Source organism: Coregonus clupeaformis, chromosome 13 (genome assembly GCF_020615455.1).
Source record: "Coregonus clupeaformis isolate EN_2021a chromosome 13, ASM2061545v1, whole genome shotgun sequence".
NCBI classification, from domain to species: Eukaryota; Metazoa; Chordata; class Actinopteri; order Salmoniformes; family Salmonidae; genus Coregonus; species Coregonus clupeaformis.
In genome coordinates this window covers 22,240,801-22,253,741 of record NC_059204.1, presented here as the reverse complement: position 1 = coordinate 22,253,741, position 12,941 = coordinate 22,240,801, and the positions used below count along the sequence as shown (strand labels likewise).

At 41.9% G+C, this 12,941-nt stretch overlaps 1 protein-coding gene across 2 annotated transcripts in view; it reads right to left on the bottom strand.

Annotated features, from left to right (window-relative positions):
- The window catches only part of LOC121579767 (mediator of RNA polymerase II transcription subunit 13-like), a 144,990-nt gene that overhangs the window by 31,622 nt on the left and 100,427 nt on the right, over positions 1-12,941 (bottom strand). Inside the window, exons 5-6 of one of the 2 annotated variants that reach the window (XM_045224291.1) lie at positions 6,893-7,108; positions 6,600-6,803 (exon numbers count right to left, since the gene is read on the bottom strand). In XM_045224291.1, the coding sequence (XP_045080226.1) occupies positions 6,600-6,803; positions 6,893-7,108 (420 nt within the window). The remainder of the gene's footprint in view (positions 1-6,599; positions 6,804-6,892; positions 7,109-12,941) is intronic. The other variant, XM_045224292.1, reaches the window with a different exon arrangement.

Here is a 12,941-nt window from a genome sequence, read left to right as displayed (position 1 = left end):
GTATATACATATGAGATGAGTAGTGCAAGATATGTAAACATTATTAAAGTGACTGTAAACATTATTAAAGTGACTAGTGTTCCATTTCTTAAAGTGGCCAGTGATTTCAATAGGCAGCAGCAGCCTCTAATGTGCTACTCCCTTCACAGAACAGCGCAAACTGGCTCTAACCATAATAGAAAGAGGAGTGGGAGGCCCCGGTGCACAACTGAGCAAGAGGACAAATACATTAGAGTGTCTAGTTTGAGAAACAGACGCCTCACAGGTCCTCAACTGGCAGCTTCATTAAATAGTACCCGCAAAACACCAGTCTCAATGTCAACAGTGAAGAGGTGACTTCGGGATGCTGACCTTCTAGGCAGAGTTGCAAAGAAAAAGCCATATCTCAGACTGGCCAATAAAAATAAAAGATTAAGATGGGCAAAATAACACAGACACTGGACAGAGGAAGATTGGAAAAAAGTGTTATGGACAGACAAATCGAAGTTTGAGGTGTTCGGATCACAAAGAAGAATATTTGTGAGACGCAGACCAAATGAAAAGATGCTGGAGGAGTGCTTGATGCCATCTGTCAAGCATGGTAGAGGCAATGTGATGGTCTGGGGGTGCTTTGGTGGTGGTAAAGTGGGAGATTTGTACAGGTAAAAGGGATCTTGAAGAAGGAAGGCTATCACTCCATTTTGCAACGCCATGCCATACCCTGTGGACGGCGCTTGATTGGAGCCAATTTCCTCCTACAACAGGACAATGACCCAAAGCACAGCTCCAAACTATGCAATAACTATTTAGGGAAGAAGCAGTCAGCTGGTATTCTGTCTATAATGGAGTGGCCAGCACAGTCACCGGATCTCAACCCTATTGAGCTGTTGTGGAAGCAGCTTGACCGTATGGTACGTAAGAAGTGCCCATCAAGCCAATCCAACTTGTGGGAGGTGCTTCAGGAAGCATGGGGTGAAATTTCTTCAGATTACATCAACAAATTGACAACTAGAATGCCAAAGGTCTGCAAGGCTGTAATTGCTGCAAATGGAGGATACTTTGACGAAAGCAAAGTTTGAAGGACACACTTATTATTTCTATTAAAAATCATTATTTCTAACCTTGTCAATGACTACATTTCCTATGCATTTTGCTATATTTCCTATTCAAACTAATTTCATGTATGTTTTCATGGAAAACAAGGACATTTCTAAGTGACCCCAAACTTTTGAACGGTAGTGTATGTTTTTGCACCTCAATTTGTTTTTTTACCAGAAAAGTATCCTGATCCATTGGGTAATTTTCAATGATTAGTAATGTTTTGAGCTAGTCTGTATTAAAATAGATATGGCCATTTTATACACTATATAATTAATTAAAAGATTGCATTTTGCACCCCCTCCCCCCGTCGCCGTAAGATAAATGGTTTTGCCCACTCTAAAGTTTTGCTTCGCTCCCGCTCGCCACTGTTTTGGTACAGTGCAGTTAGAAATCACTAGTTGCACCACTGGTCTTTTTGTCTATTTTGTTGCGCTGTTGTTACATTCATATCGTTGTTTCATGTCCGATGCACTCAGGGTGTTGTTACATATCATTTGAGCGGCATGCAACACAAGCAAATTTTGTCATTTCACTTTGCCTGTAAAAACCATGATGAGCACGGGCATGTCTGATTAGGCTTCGCTGTATCTCAGTCTCTGGGAGAATCTCAGTTGCTTGTGTCCTCTCTCCTCTCTCCTCGCCTCCTTCTCAAAACCCATTGGAGAAGGTCAGAGGGGAGGGACCTCTGGCTTTCTCATCCAATGGGTTTTGAGAAGGAAGCGAGGAGATGACGTGAGGAGTATGCAATTGAGATTCTCATGAGAAACTGCATGTCCAGCAGCTCGCGGGCTGTCAATGAGTAGCTCGCAAAGTAGATACTGAGAAATAATCAGTAGGCCTAATATTAGATGATACAATTTTTGGGGGGGAAATTATCCACAAGCTGTTTACAGGCATTTAACACCATTCTGCTTTTTTGCTATCTATTTTCCCAACGTCAATCAGTTCAATCACATCGTTAAAATGTTTTCACTCAGTTACAAATGTAACAGTCCGGGCTGAGCCCCATATGCGAGCGCATCATGGCCGCTTCGCGGTTACAATGTAGTAGGGGTTGGAACCCAAATTACTTTCCAATCTTTTCGTTCTGAGTAAGTACGTACTGTAAGTAGCCTTGCACGAGCCTTGGCTTGTGTGAGCCGGAACGGCTCATAAGGCAGGAGCCTATCTCCTGTTTCTGTAGCGCGAGGCAGCTTGATGTACAAGTACACCAACTGGACAGGACGCTAGTCTATCGCAGGGCCTTACCCCCAATCTATCTCCTTAATGCTGAGTGCCAAGCAGAGACGAATCAGGTCCCATTCTTTTGTATGACTCGGCCTTCCAATCTCAGGGCGGACACTCTAACCACAAGGCCAGTTGTTCTGAACAGAACCATTCTTCTTTCTTTTTTTCCCCTCTAAAATCAATGTTTTTTAACATTTAGCTCAACATTAAATTACTTAACCAATCAGTGCAGATAGAGCAGCTTGCTATGGAGGGGCAAGCTATTTACATGCATTGGACAGACAAGTGTAGGGCGCGAGATGTGATAGAAGTTTTGTGGGTGGGGAGAGAGCAAGAGAGCATGGAGGAGGAGGCTTGGCTTGAAACGCTGGGCATCTTGTTGTTATGACATGCATTATCTGAATTAGGCTGACTGAATTATACCTACAGAGGTGCAGCTTCTATGAAGGAACTTTGAATGTCATTGAACTTCAGAGAGTTGGCTTAACTTTGGACGAAAGCTAGCTAGCTAGCTAACAAGCTTGTGTGTGCAGAGCGGCACCAGAATTTAAATAAAACATTTTTTTAGTTAATAAAACCAATGTGAAACGTGATAACTATAGTATCATTAACTAGCATTTAAAAAGTTAATCCATTATTCTCTAATTAAAAATCTATCTTCCTAATTTCTGAATCACGCTTGTAACATCAGTAGGCTACAGTAGACTATGCTTCGGCGGGGGAGGGGGTGGTAGCCTACACAAGCACACACTGGCAAAGATTTTCAGCTGGCAGGCAGACACTGGAATGTTTCTGAGTGACAGAGTGAGGGCTTTGCATAGGCGGTTTGTTGCGTTTTTTGTGGGACTGGAAAAAAATGCCCGGAATATAAAATAACATTATTAACTGCTTCCCATGCTTTTAAAACAACTTTTCTGAACAGTATAGGTCACTTACGCGGTTCTGATTCTGTTCCACAAACAAAATACCGGTTCCAACCCCTGCAATGTAGCCAAGCTGTCTGTATGCACAAAATGAAAAAGTACAGGATATTTGTACATTGATAAAACAGCTCTGCTTTGCTTGGTAGGTAATATCGACCAAATAAGCCATTTCTACCCTCGTTGCGTCAAAAAAAGCGTAATGGTCAAGTAGTGTGTTTTCTGAGACTACACTTTTGTTATTCCTCATATTTTTCATGATTATTCTGTTTCTTCACAATTCAAATATGTAGCCTACTCACTGTGGTTTGTTGTTTTAAAGGACACTGTTAAGTCTGACACCAACAGGCTCTTGAACAGCTTCTATCCCCAGGTAATACGACTGATAAATAGCTAACAAAATATCTACACGGACTATCTGAGTTAACCTTGTATCTTTTTGACTTTTTATTTCAACCTTTGCACTGTCTCTATGCACACTCACAGGGCCCTACACACACTGTCACTCCATAATTTGCTCACTCACACATAATATGCACATACATTTATACTGACTCTACACACCCGCACACCCACTCACATACAAGCTGCTGCTACTCTGTTTATCTTATATCCTGTTGCCTAGTCCCCTTACCCCTATACATATCTACCTCCATCACTCCAGTATCCCTGCACATGTAAATATGCTATTGGAACTGACTTTTTAAACATTTCCTGTATATAGCATGCTAACTTACTTACTTTATTGTGTATTTCATATTTCCTATTCTTATTTCTCATGTGTTTTCTTCTAGTAATACATTGTTATTGATTATTGCATTGTTGGGTTTTGAGTTTGCAAGAAAGGCATTTTACTGTACTTGTGCATGTGACATTACTTGAAACTATTAAAAAGAATTACAATAACTGCAGGCTACAGATTTGATCAAATGTAAAACCATTTCATCTTAAAAAGGTAGGCTATAGTAGATAGATTTTTGTTCAAAATGTGTGGTTTTAAGAACCAAAACACAATTACATTTTGTATGCAGTGCTGTTCTTTGTTTCTATTCATCAAATTAGACCTACACAATAACAAAATATGCAGGCTGTATATGAGTAACTCGTGAAAACAAAATAGTATGAAGTAGCTCATATTAAAGAAAAGATTGGTGACCCCTGCTCTAGACCAAACCATTCAAATATGACCCATATTACCGGAGCTACATTTTATTGTTTTTATTGCAGATTCGGGGCCGCAATTTATGGATATAAATTGCTGCCAAGAAATGGTATATGTGATAATGCATTTCCAAGTTAACAGTTGTTTTTCAATCCCCTAACAGATAACACTGCCATATAGAGAAATAAATAAAATACAAAAATTAACATTTGTCATTGTATTACATTATTGTGATTCTGTTATTTGTGACAAAAAGAAAATGATAACTTAATGTGCAATTTAACAATGCTTTTTCTTAACCTACCAAGTAAAACATTATAATTCTTATTGGGTAAAACAATATTATTCCTCCCATTTTCGTTTTCATTTCCTCATTGTCATGCATTACCTTGGCCACATTCTTAATAGTTTTGCCTGTGAATCGATCACTGTGGGTGGAATTGACAGGGGAGGAGCAGGATACTTGTGTGAGTCACAGAGTTGGTAGGGTTTCAGACCTGTCAATCAATCCCTATGGGTGGGGTTTTCAAGGAAGGGGGTGGGATGTTTGTGAGTCACAGGGTTGGTAGGGTTTCAGACCTGTCAATTAATTATTGTGGGTGGGATTTTCAGGGAAGGGAGTAGATTAGTAATCTAGTCATTAAAACAGATTTTCAGTATAATTTATTGTGGCAAAACCTAAGAAAAATTGTTTTATGTTTATAAATATGGATACCCCCTGTGAAGAAACAGTGTAAAATTGCAGGAAATTATTTTAAATATGCCCCCCAAAAAATATTGTAAAATGTGTTATTCTATTTTATTTTTTGCAATTTGCACCCCCACTTTCAGACAAAGTCAGGCGCCCATGTATGAGGGACATATGTCACAGCAACTCTCCAGATATATATAATCTATTACAATATGATTTATGAAATATGATATATCATATTTACCTAATCCAGTGGTCACCAACCTTTTCTGAGTCAAGATCACTTTCTGAGTCAAAATACAAACCGAGATCTACCACTCTAATTTTTGTAAACATTATTTAAAAAATGTAAGCCTATGCTACATTAACCTATTAAAAACAGTACAGTAGCAATGAGGTTTGTGCAGTAGGCTATAGGCCCATATTATCACCACATATTGGCTTTGCTTGAATTGCCCTGCCAATGCATCGTTGTCGGATATTTTTTAAAATTATATTTCAAAATTTGAAGTAGGCTATATGATCACACTGGTAATAGATCAGATATTGTATTACTTCTGAGGCACAGCTGAGTGAGCATACATTCAAATAATTTGCTTTTTATTTTTATTTTACTGGGCTGATGGTGCCTGCATCTGATGGTCAGCATCAGCGGAGGGAGAGAACAGCAGACTGAGGGTCCGCCTCTCAACGCCCCTCCGCTGTCCCTTTCTTCCGTTGACACTGACCAAAAAGGGAACACCGTCTTCCAGCTGATGGCGAAACTCCAGTCGCACCGCATAATTTCTGCCCCAAATTCATGTTGTTACTCCTATGAACAGAAAAAGTGAAATATTCCTCGATATAAAAAGAACACAACCCGCTAGCAATAACAACGCAAGCCTATCGATACACTTACCTACTCATTCATTACAGCTGCAGTGCTGGTTGTAGCGCGAGTGGAAGTAGGAAGGTTGCACATTTTATGGCTTATGAAAGTGTTGAATATAAAGTGTTGACAGTGCTGAGTAAGAACTTAAACATGAACTCACTCATAAAAACAGCAGTTCTTTGCTGTATTCGTTGACAGACTCTCTCTAGTCATGGTTTTAAAAGTTTAGAAAACTCGCAGTATCAACTTTGCTGTAGCTTTCTTTTACGCCTGCTACGTTAATACAGATACGGTAATCTGAGCCATCCGATTGGCCAGCAGTAGGCCTATAGTGCACTTGATATGCTCGCCGGGCCCGCCGGAAAGGCAGAGTTTGTACCTTCAGACACATGAAATGGTTCAAAATCGGAACCCTTCGCTTACACGGCGTGCAGGGCAGCTGAATCGGGTGCACCTACCACCAACAGCGAGAGACAAATATAAAAAATAGGAACGCAGCTTTATCTTTTTACAGAAATGTTTGCCGATCGACTAGAAATGCCTTGGAGATCGACCAGTCAATCGCGGTCGACCGATTGGTGACCGCTGACCTAATCTATAATATACAGACAGATTTAAATATAGGTCGACATTTTTCTATCCACGTACTCATTGTACCTGTCTGGGCCTCCTCGGGTGAGGTGGGGGGCGTGAGGGTGACTGAGGAGATGGCAGGGTCTCGTTGGGATGCAGGCACTTGGTGGACACCCGAGTAGACGGCGGTGCAGTGGGAGGACCCCTGGGGGGCCACGGCTGGGATGTCAGACTGGGGCACCAGCACCAGGCAGGCTGGGTACACCATCCTCACACCACCTGGAGAGAGAGACAGACACCCACTCACGGTTAACGGTTAAGTATGTGTATGTGATCCATGCAGAATTTTAGGCAAGAGAGAGTCTTACCGACGAGGACCTCCACAGCGGCCAGCGAGTCGTCCTCCCAGTCCATGTACTCCATCTTGTCCTCCGATGGCGAGCTGTCTTTGTCCTTGTCTTTAGAGCTGGGGCTGATGGGATAGAACTGGTTCCACTCCTCAATCAGTTTCTGGGTGGGAGGGTCTGACAGCTTGAATGACTGACCCGTCAGAGTCCCGTTCAGACCAAACGGACTTAGGATGACTGGAGGGAGAGAGGGAGAGAGAGGTAGAGAGAAAGAGAGATACACACAATCAGTCTCAGTACAGAATAAATCTCCATCTCCATCATACTGCATCCATCCATCCCCTACCATTACGCCTGCTCTCTTATCTATAACACCCATCCTTTCATCCATTCTACTTCCACCCATCAACCCCATCCCTCCATCCCTGCCCCCAGCCCATCCTGTGTTCATATTGGTGCATATTTCTATACAGGATTTACCCCACTGTTTTACCCAAAAGGCTCAGACTTTTCTGTTTCCATCTACGCGGGCTGGCACCCATGTCTCACTGGGCCATGGCTCCAGCGGACCTACTCTGACTTGAGGCCAATGCCAGGCCACTGGTACTTTTCAGCTGACATTTACATGTCAATGGCTAACTGTGAACTTTAACACCTTCTCACAAAGCAACAGTGTTGATGACGCAGAGGTTGTTGATTCTACTCTTTACAAGTCCTCAGTAACCAGGATTCCACCCAACCTTTTTATGCGAGTAAAGTACATGACAGGCTTGATAGAAACAGAACATTTGTCGGTAAACTTTCCAAATGTCGTCAAAACAAAATACACTAAACAAGGTTGGATCTTTTTGTGTCGGTAAAATTAATTATGCGATAAATGTCAGTGGAAACGCTTTTATGCACAAATATTTATATAATAACCATCATATAAAAGTAAATTTGGAGTCACGCAATGAAATGTTGCGTGGTCCTCCCACTACGACTCGGGAAAGCGTTAAACAAATCAAAATATATTTTATATTTGAGATTCTTCAAAGTAGACACCCTTTGCCTTGATGACAGCTTCGCACACTCTTGGCATTCTCTCAACCAGCTTCAAGAGGTAGTCACCTGGAATAAATTTCAATTAACAGGTGTGCCTAGTTAAAAGTTAATTTGTGGAATTTCTTTCCTTCTTAATGCGTTTGAGCCAATCAGTTGTGTTGTGACAAGGTAGGCTTGGTATACAGAGGATAACCCTATTTTGTAAAAGACCAAGTCCATATTATGGCAAGAACAGCTCAAATAAGCAAAGAGAAACGACAGTCCATCATTACTTTAAGACATGAAGGTCAGTCAATACGGAACATTTCAAGAACTTTGAAGGTATCTTCAAGTGCAGTCACAAAAACCATCAAGCGCTATGATGAAACTTGCTCTCATGAGGACCACCACAGGAAAGGAAGACCTCTGCTGCAGAGGATAAGTTCATTAGAGTTACCAGCCTCAGAAATTGCAGCTCAAATAAATGCTTCACAGACTTCAAGTAACAGACACATCTCAACCTCAACTGTTCAGAGGAGACTGTGTAAATCAGGCTTTCATGGTCGAATTGCTGCAAAGAAACCGCTACTAAAGGACCCCAATAAGAAACACGAGCAATGGACATTAGACCGGTGGTAATCTGTCCTTTGGTCTGGAATCCAAATTGGAGATTTTTGGTTCCAACCGCCGTGTCTTTGTGAGACGCGGTGTGGGTGAACGGATGATCTCCGCATGTGTATTTCCCACCGTAAAGGAGGAGGAGGAGGTGTTATGGTGTGGGGGTGCTTTGCTGGTGACACTGTCTGTGATTTATTTAGAATTCTGGTTAGAGCCAGTTTGCGCTGTTCTGTGAAGGGAGTAGTACACAGCGTTGTACGAGATCTTCAGTTTCTTGGCAATTTCTCGCATAGAATAGCCTTCATTTCTCAGAACAAGAATAGACTGACGAGTTTCAGAAGAAAGTTCTTTGTTTCTGGCCATTTTGAGCCTGTAATCGAACATGCTGCAGATACTCAACTAGTCTCAAGAAGGCCAGTTTTATTGCTTCTTTAATCAGCACGACAGTTTTCAGCTGTGCTAACATAATTGCAAAAGGGTTTTCTAATGATCAATTAAACATTTAAAAATTATAAACTTGGATTAGCAAACACAACGTGCCATTGGAACACAGGACTGATGGTTGCTGATAATGGGCCTCTGTACGCCTATGTAGATATTCCATTACAAATCAGCCGTTTCCAGCTACAATAGCCATTTACAACATCAACAATGTTTTCGCTGTATTTCTGATCAATTTGATGTTATTTTAATGGACAAAAAAATTGCTTTTCTTTCGAAAACAAAGCCATTTCTAAGTGACCCCAAACTTTTGAACGGTAGTGTATATTTTTTAATTGCTGTATACAATACAATCGAGGTGAGTGCGTTGGAAAAGCTTTTGATGGTTAATCTGCTTCTGTTCTGTGGGTAGCACTGTGTGGTCTTTTTAAAGGATGGGTCCCAGTCTCTCAAAGGCCCAGGATACAGGTGGACAGGGGTGGTCTGCCAGTCACTGGGACGACAATCCAACTTGGGATGGGGGGAGGTTTTAGCAGGTGGAATAGTGGAGAACAATTGGAGGTTTACTCAGTAGCAGTGCAAATATCATGGTACAGTGAGGGAAAAAATTATTTGATCCCCTGCTGATTTTGTACGTTTGCCCACTGACAAAGAAATGATCAGTCTGTAATTTTAATGGTAGGTTTATTTGAACAGAGAGAGACAGAATAACAACAAAAAAATCCATGTCAAAAATGTTATAAATTGATTTGCATTTTAATGAGGGAAATAAGTATTTGACCCACTCTCAATCAGAAAGATTTCTGGCTCCCAGGTGTCTTTTATACAGGTAACGAGCTGAGATTAGGAGCACACTCTTAAAGGGAGTGCTCCTAATCTCAGCTTGTTACCTGTATAAAAGACACCTGTCCACAGAAGCAATCAATCAATCAGATTCCAAACTCCACCATGGCCAAGACCAAAGAGCTCTCCAAGGATGTCAGGGACAAGATTGTAGACCTACACAAGGCTGGAATGGGCTACAAGACCATCGGCAAGCAGCTTGGTGAGAAGGTGACAACAGTTGGTGCGATTATTCGCAAATGGAAGAAACACAAAAGAACTGTCAATCTCCCTCGGCCTGGGGCTCCATGCAAGATCTCACCTCGTGGAGTTGCAATGATCATGAGAACGGTGAGGAATCATCCCAGAACTACACGGGAGGATCTTGTCAATGATCTCAAGGCAGCTGGGACCATAGTCACCAAGAAAACAATTGGTAACACACTACGCCGTGAAGGACTGAAATCCTGCAGCGCCCTGCTCAAGAAAGCACATACAGTGGGGAAAAAAAGTATTTAGTCAGCCACCAATTGTGCAAGTTCTCCCACTTAAAAAGATGAGAGAGGCCTGTAATTTTCATCATATGTACACGTCAACTATGACAGACAAATTGAGAGAGAAAAAATCCAGAAAATCACATTGTAGGATTTTTTAATGAATTTATTTGCAAATTATGGTGGAAAATAAGTATTTGGTCACCTACAAACAAGCAAGATTTCTGGCTCTCACAGACCTGTAACTTCTTCTTTAAGAGGCTCCTCTGTCCTCCACTCGTTACCTGTATTAATGGCACCTGTTTGAACTTGTTATCAGTATAAAAGACACCTGTCCACAACCTCAAACAGTCACACTCCAAACTCCACTATGGCCAAGACCAAAGAGCTGTCAAAGGACACCAGAAACAAAATTGTAGACCTGCACCAGGCTGGGAAGACTGAATCTGCAATAGGTAAGCAGCTTGGTTTGAAGAAATCAACTGTGGGAGCAATTATTAGGAAATGGAAGACATACAAGACCACTGATAATCTCCCTCGATCTGGGGCTCCACGCAAGATCTCACCCCGTGGGGTCAAAATGATCACAAGAACGGTGAGCAAAATCCCAGAACCACACGGGGGGACCTAGTGAATGACCTGCAGAGAGCTGGGACCAAAGTAACAAAGCCTACCATCAGTAACACACTACGCTGCCAGGGACTCAAATCCTGCAGTGCGAGACGTGTCCCCCTGCTTAAGCCAGTACATGTCCAGGCCCGTCTGAAGTTTGCTAGAGTGCATTTGGATGATCCAGAAGAGGATTGGGAGAATGTCATATGGTCAGATGAAACCAAAATATAACTTTTTGGTAAAAACTCAACTCGTCGTGTTTGGAGGACAAAGAATGCTGAGTTGCATCCAAAGAACACCATGCCTACTGTGACGCATGGGGGTGGAAACATCATGCTTTGGGGCTGTTTTTCTGCAAAGGGACCAGGACGACTGATCCGTGTAAAGGAAAGAATGAATGGGGCCATGTATCGTGAGATTTTGAGTGAAAACCTCCTTCCATCAGCAAGGGCATTGAAGATGAAACGTGGCTGGGTCTTTCAGCATGACAATGATCCCAAACACACCGCCCGGGCAACGACGGAGTGGCTTCGTAAGAAGCATTTCAAGGTCCTGGAGTGGCCTAGCCAGTCTCCAGATCTCAACCCCATAGAAAATCTTTGGAGGGAGTTGAAAGTCCGTGTTGCCCAGCGACAGCCCCAAAACATCACTGCTCTAGAGGAGATCTGCATGGAGGAATTGGCCAAAATACCAGCAACAGTGTGTGAAAACCTTGTGAAGACTTACAGAAAACGTTTGACTTGTGTCATTGCCAACAAAGGGTATATAACAAAGTATTGAGAAACTTTTGTTATTGACCAAATACTTATTTTCCACCATAATTTGCAAATAAATTCATTAAAAATCCTACAATGGGATTTTCTGTTTTTTTTTCTCATTTTGTCTGTCATAGTTGACGTGTACCTATGATGAAAATTACAGGCCTCTCTCATCTTTTTAAGTGGGAGAACTTGCACAATTGGTGGCTGACTAAATACTTTTTTACGCCGTGTTTGGAGGAGGAGGAATGCTGCCTATGACCCCAAGACACCATCCCCACCGTCAAACATGGAGGTGGAAACATTATGCTTTGGGGGTGTTTGTCTGGTAAGGGGACAGGACAACTTCACCGCATCAAAGGGACGATGGACGGGGCCATGTACCGTCAAATCTTGAGACGCGGTGCGGGTGAACGGATGATCTCCGCATGTGCAGTTCCCACCGTAAACCATGGAGGAGGAGGTGTTATGGTGTGGGGGTGCTTTGCTGGTGACACTGTCTGTGATTTATTTAGAATTCAAGGCACACTTAACCAGCATAGCTACCACAGCATTCTGCAGCAATACTCCTTCCCATCTGGTTTGCGCTTAGTGGGACTATCATTTGTTTTTCAACAGGACAATGACCCAACACACCTCCAGGCTGTGTAAGGTCTATTTGACCAAGAAAGAGAGTGATGGAGTGCTGCATCAGATGACCTGGCCTCCACAATCACCCGACCTCAACCCAATTGAGATGGTTTGGGATGAGTTTGACCGCAAAGTGAAGGAAAAGCAGCCAACAAGTGCTCAGCATATGTGGGAACTCCTTCAAGACTGTTGGAAAAGCATTCTAGGTGAAGCTGCTTGAGAGAATGCCAAGAGTGTGCAAAGCTGTCATCAAGGCAAAGGGTGGCTACATTGAAGAATCTAAAATCTAAAATATATTTTTATTTGTTGAACACTTTTTTGATTACTACATGATTTCAAATGTGTTATTTCATAGTTTTGATGTCTTCACTATTATTCTACAATGTAGAAAATAGTAAAAATAAAGAAAACCCCTTGAATGAGTAGGTGTGTCCAAACTTTTGACTGGTACTGTATATACAGTGCATATACAGTACCAGTCAAAAGTTTGTCATTATCTGTTTTTGCTTTGTCATTATGGGGTATTGTGTGTAGATTGATGAGGGGAAAAAACAATTTAATCAATTTTAGGATAAGGCTGTAACGTAACAAAATATGGAAAAAGTCAAGGGGTCTGAATACTTTCCGAATGCACTGTAAGTTTAAATATTAATATCATACAGTGGACAGCTA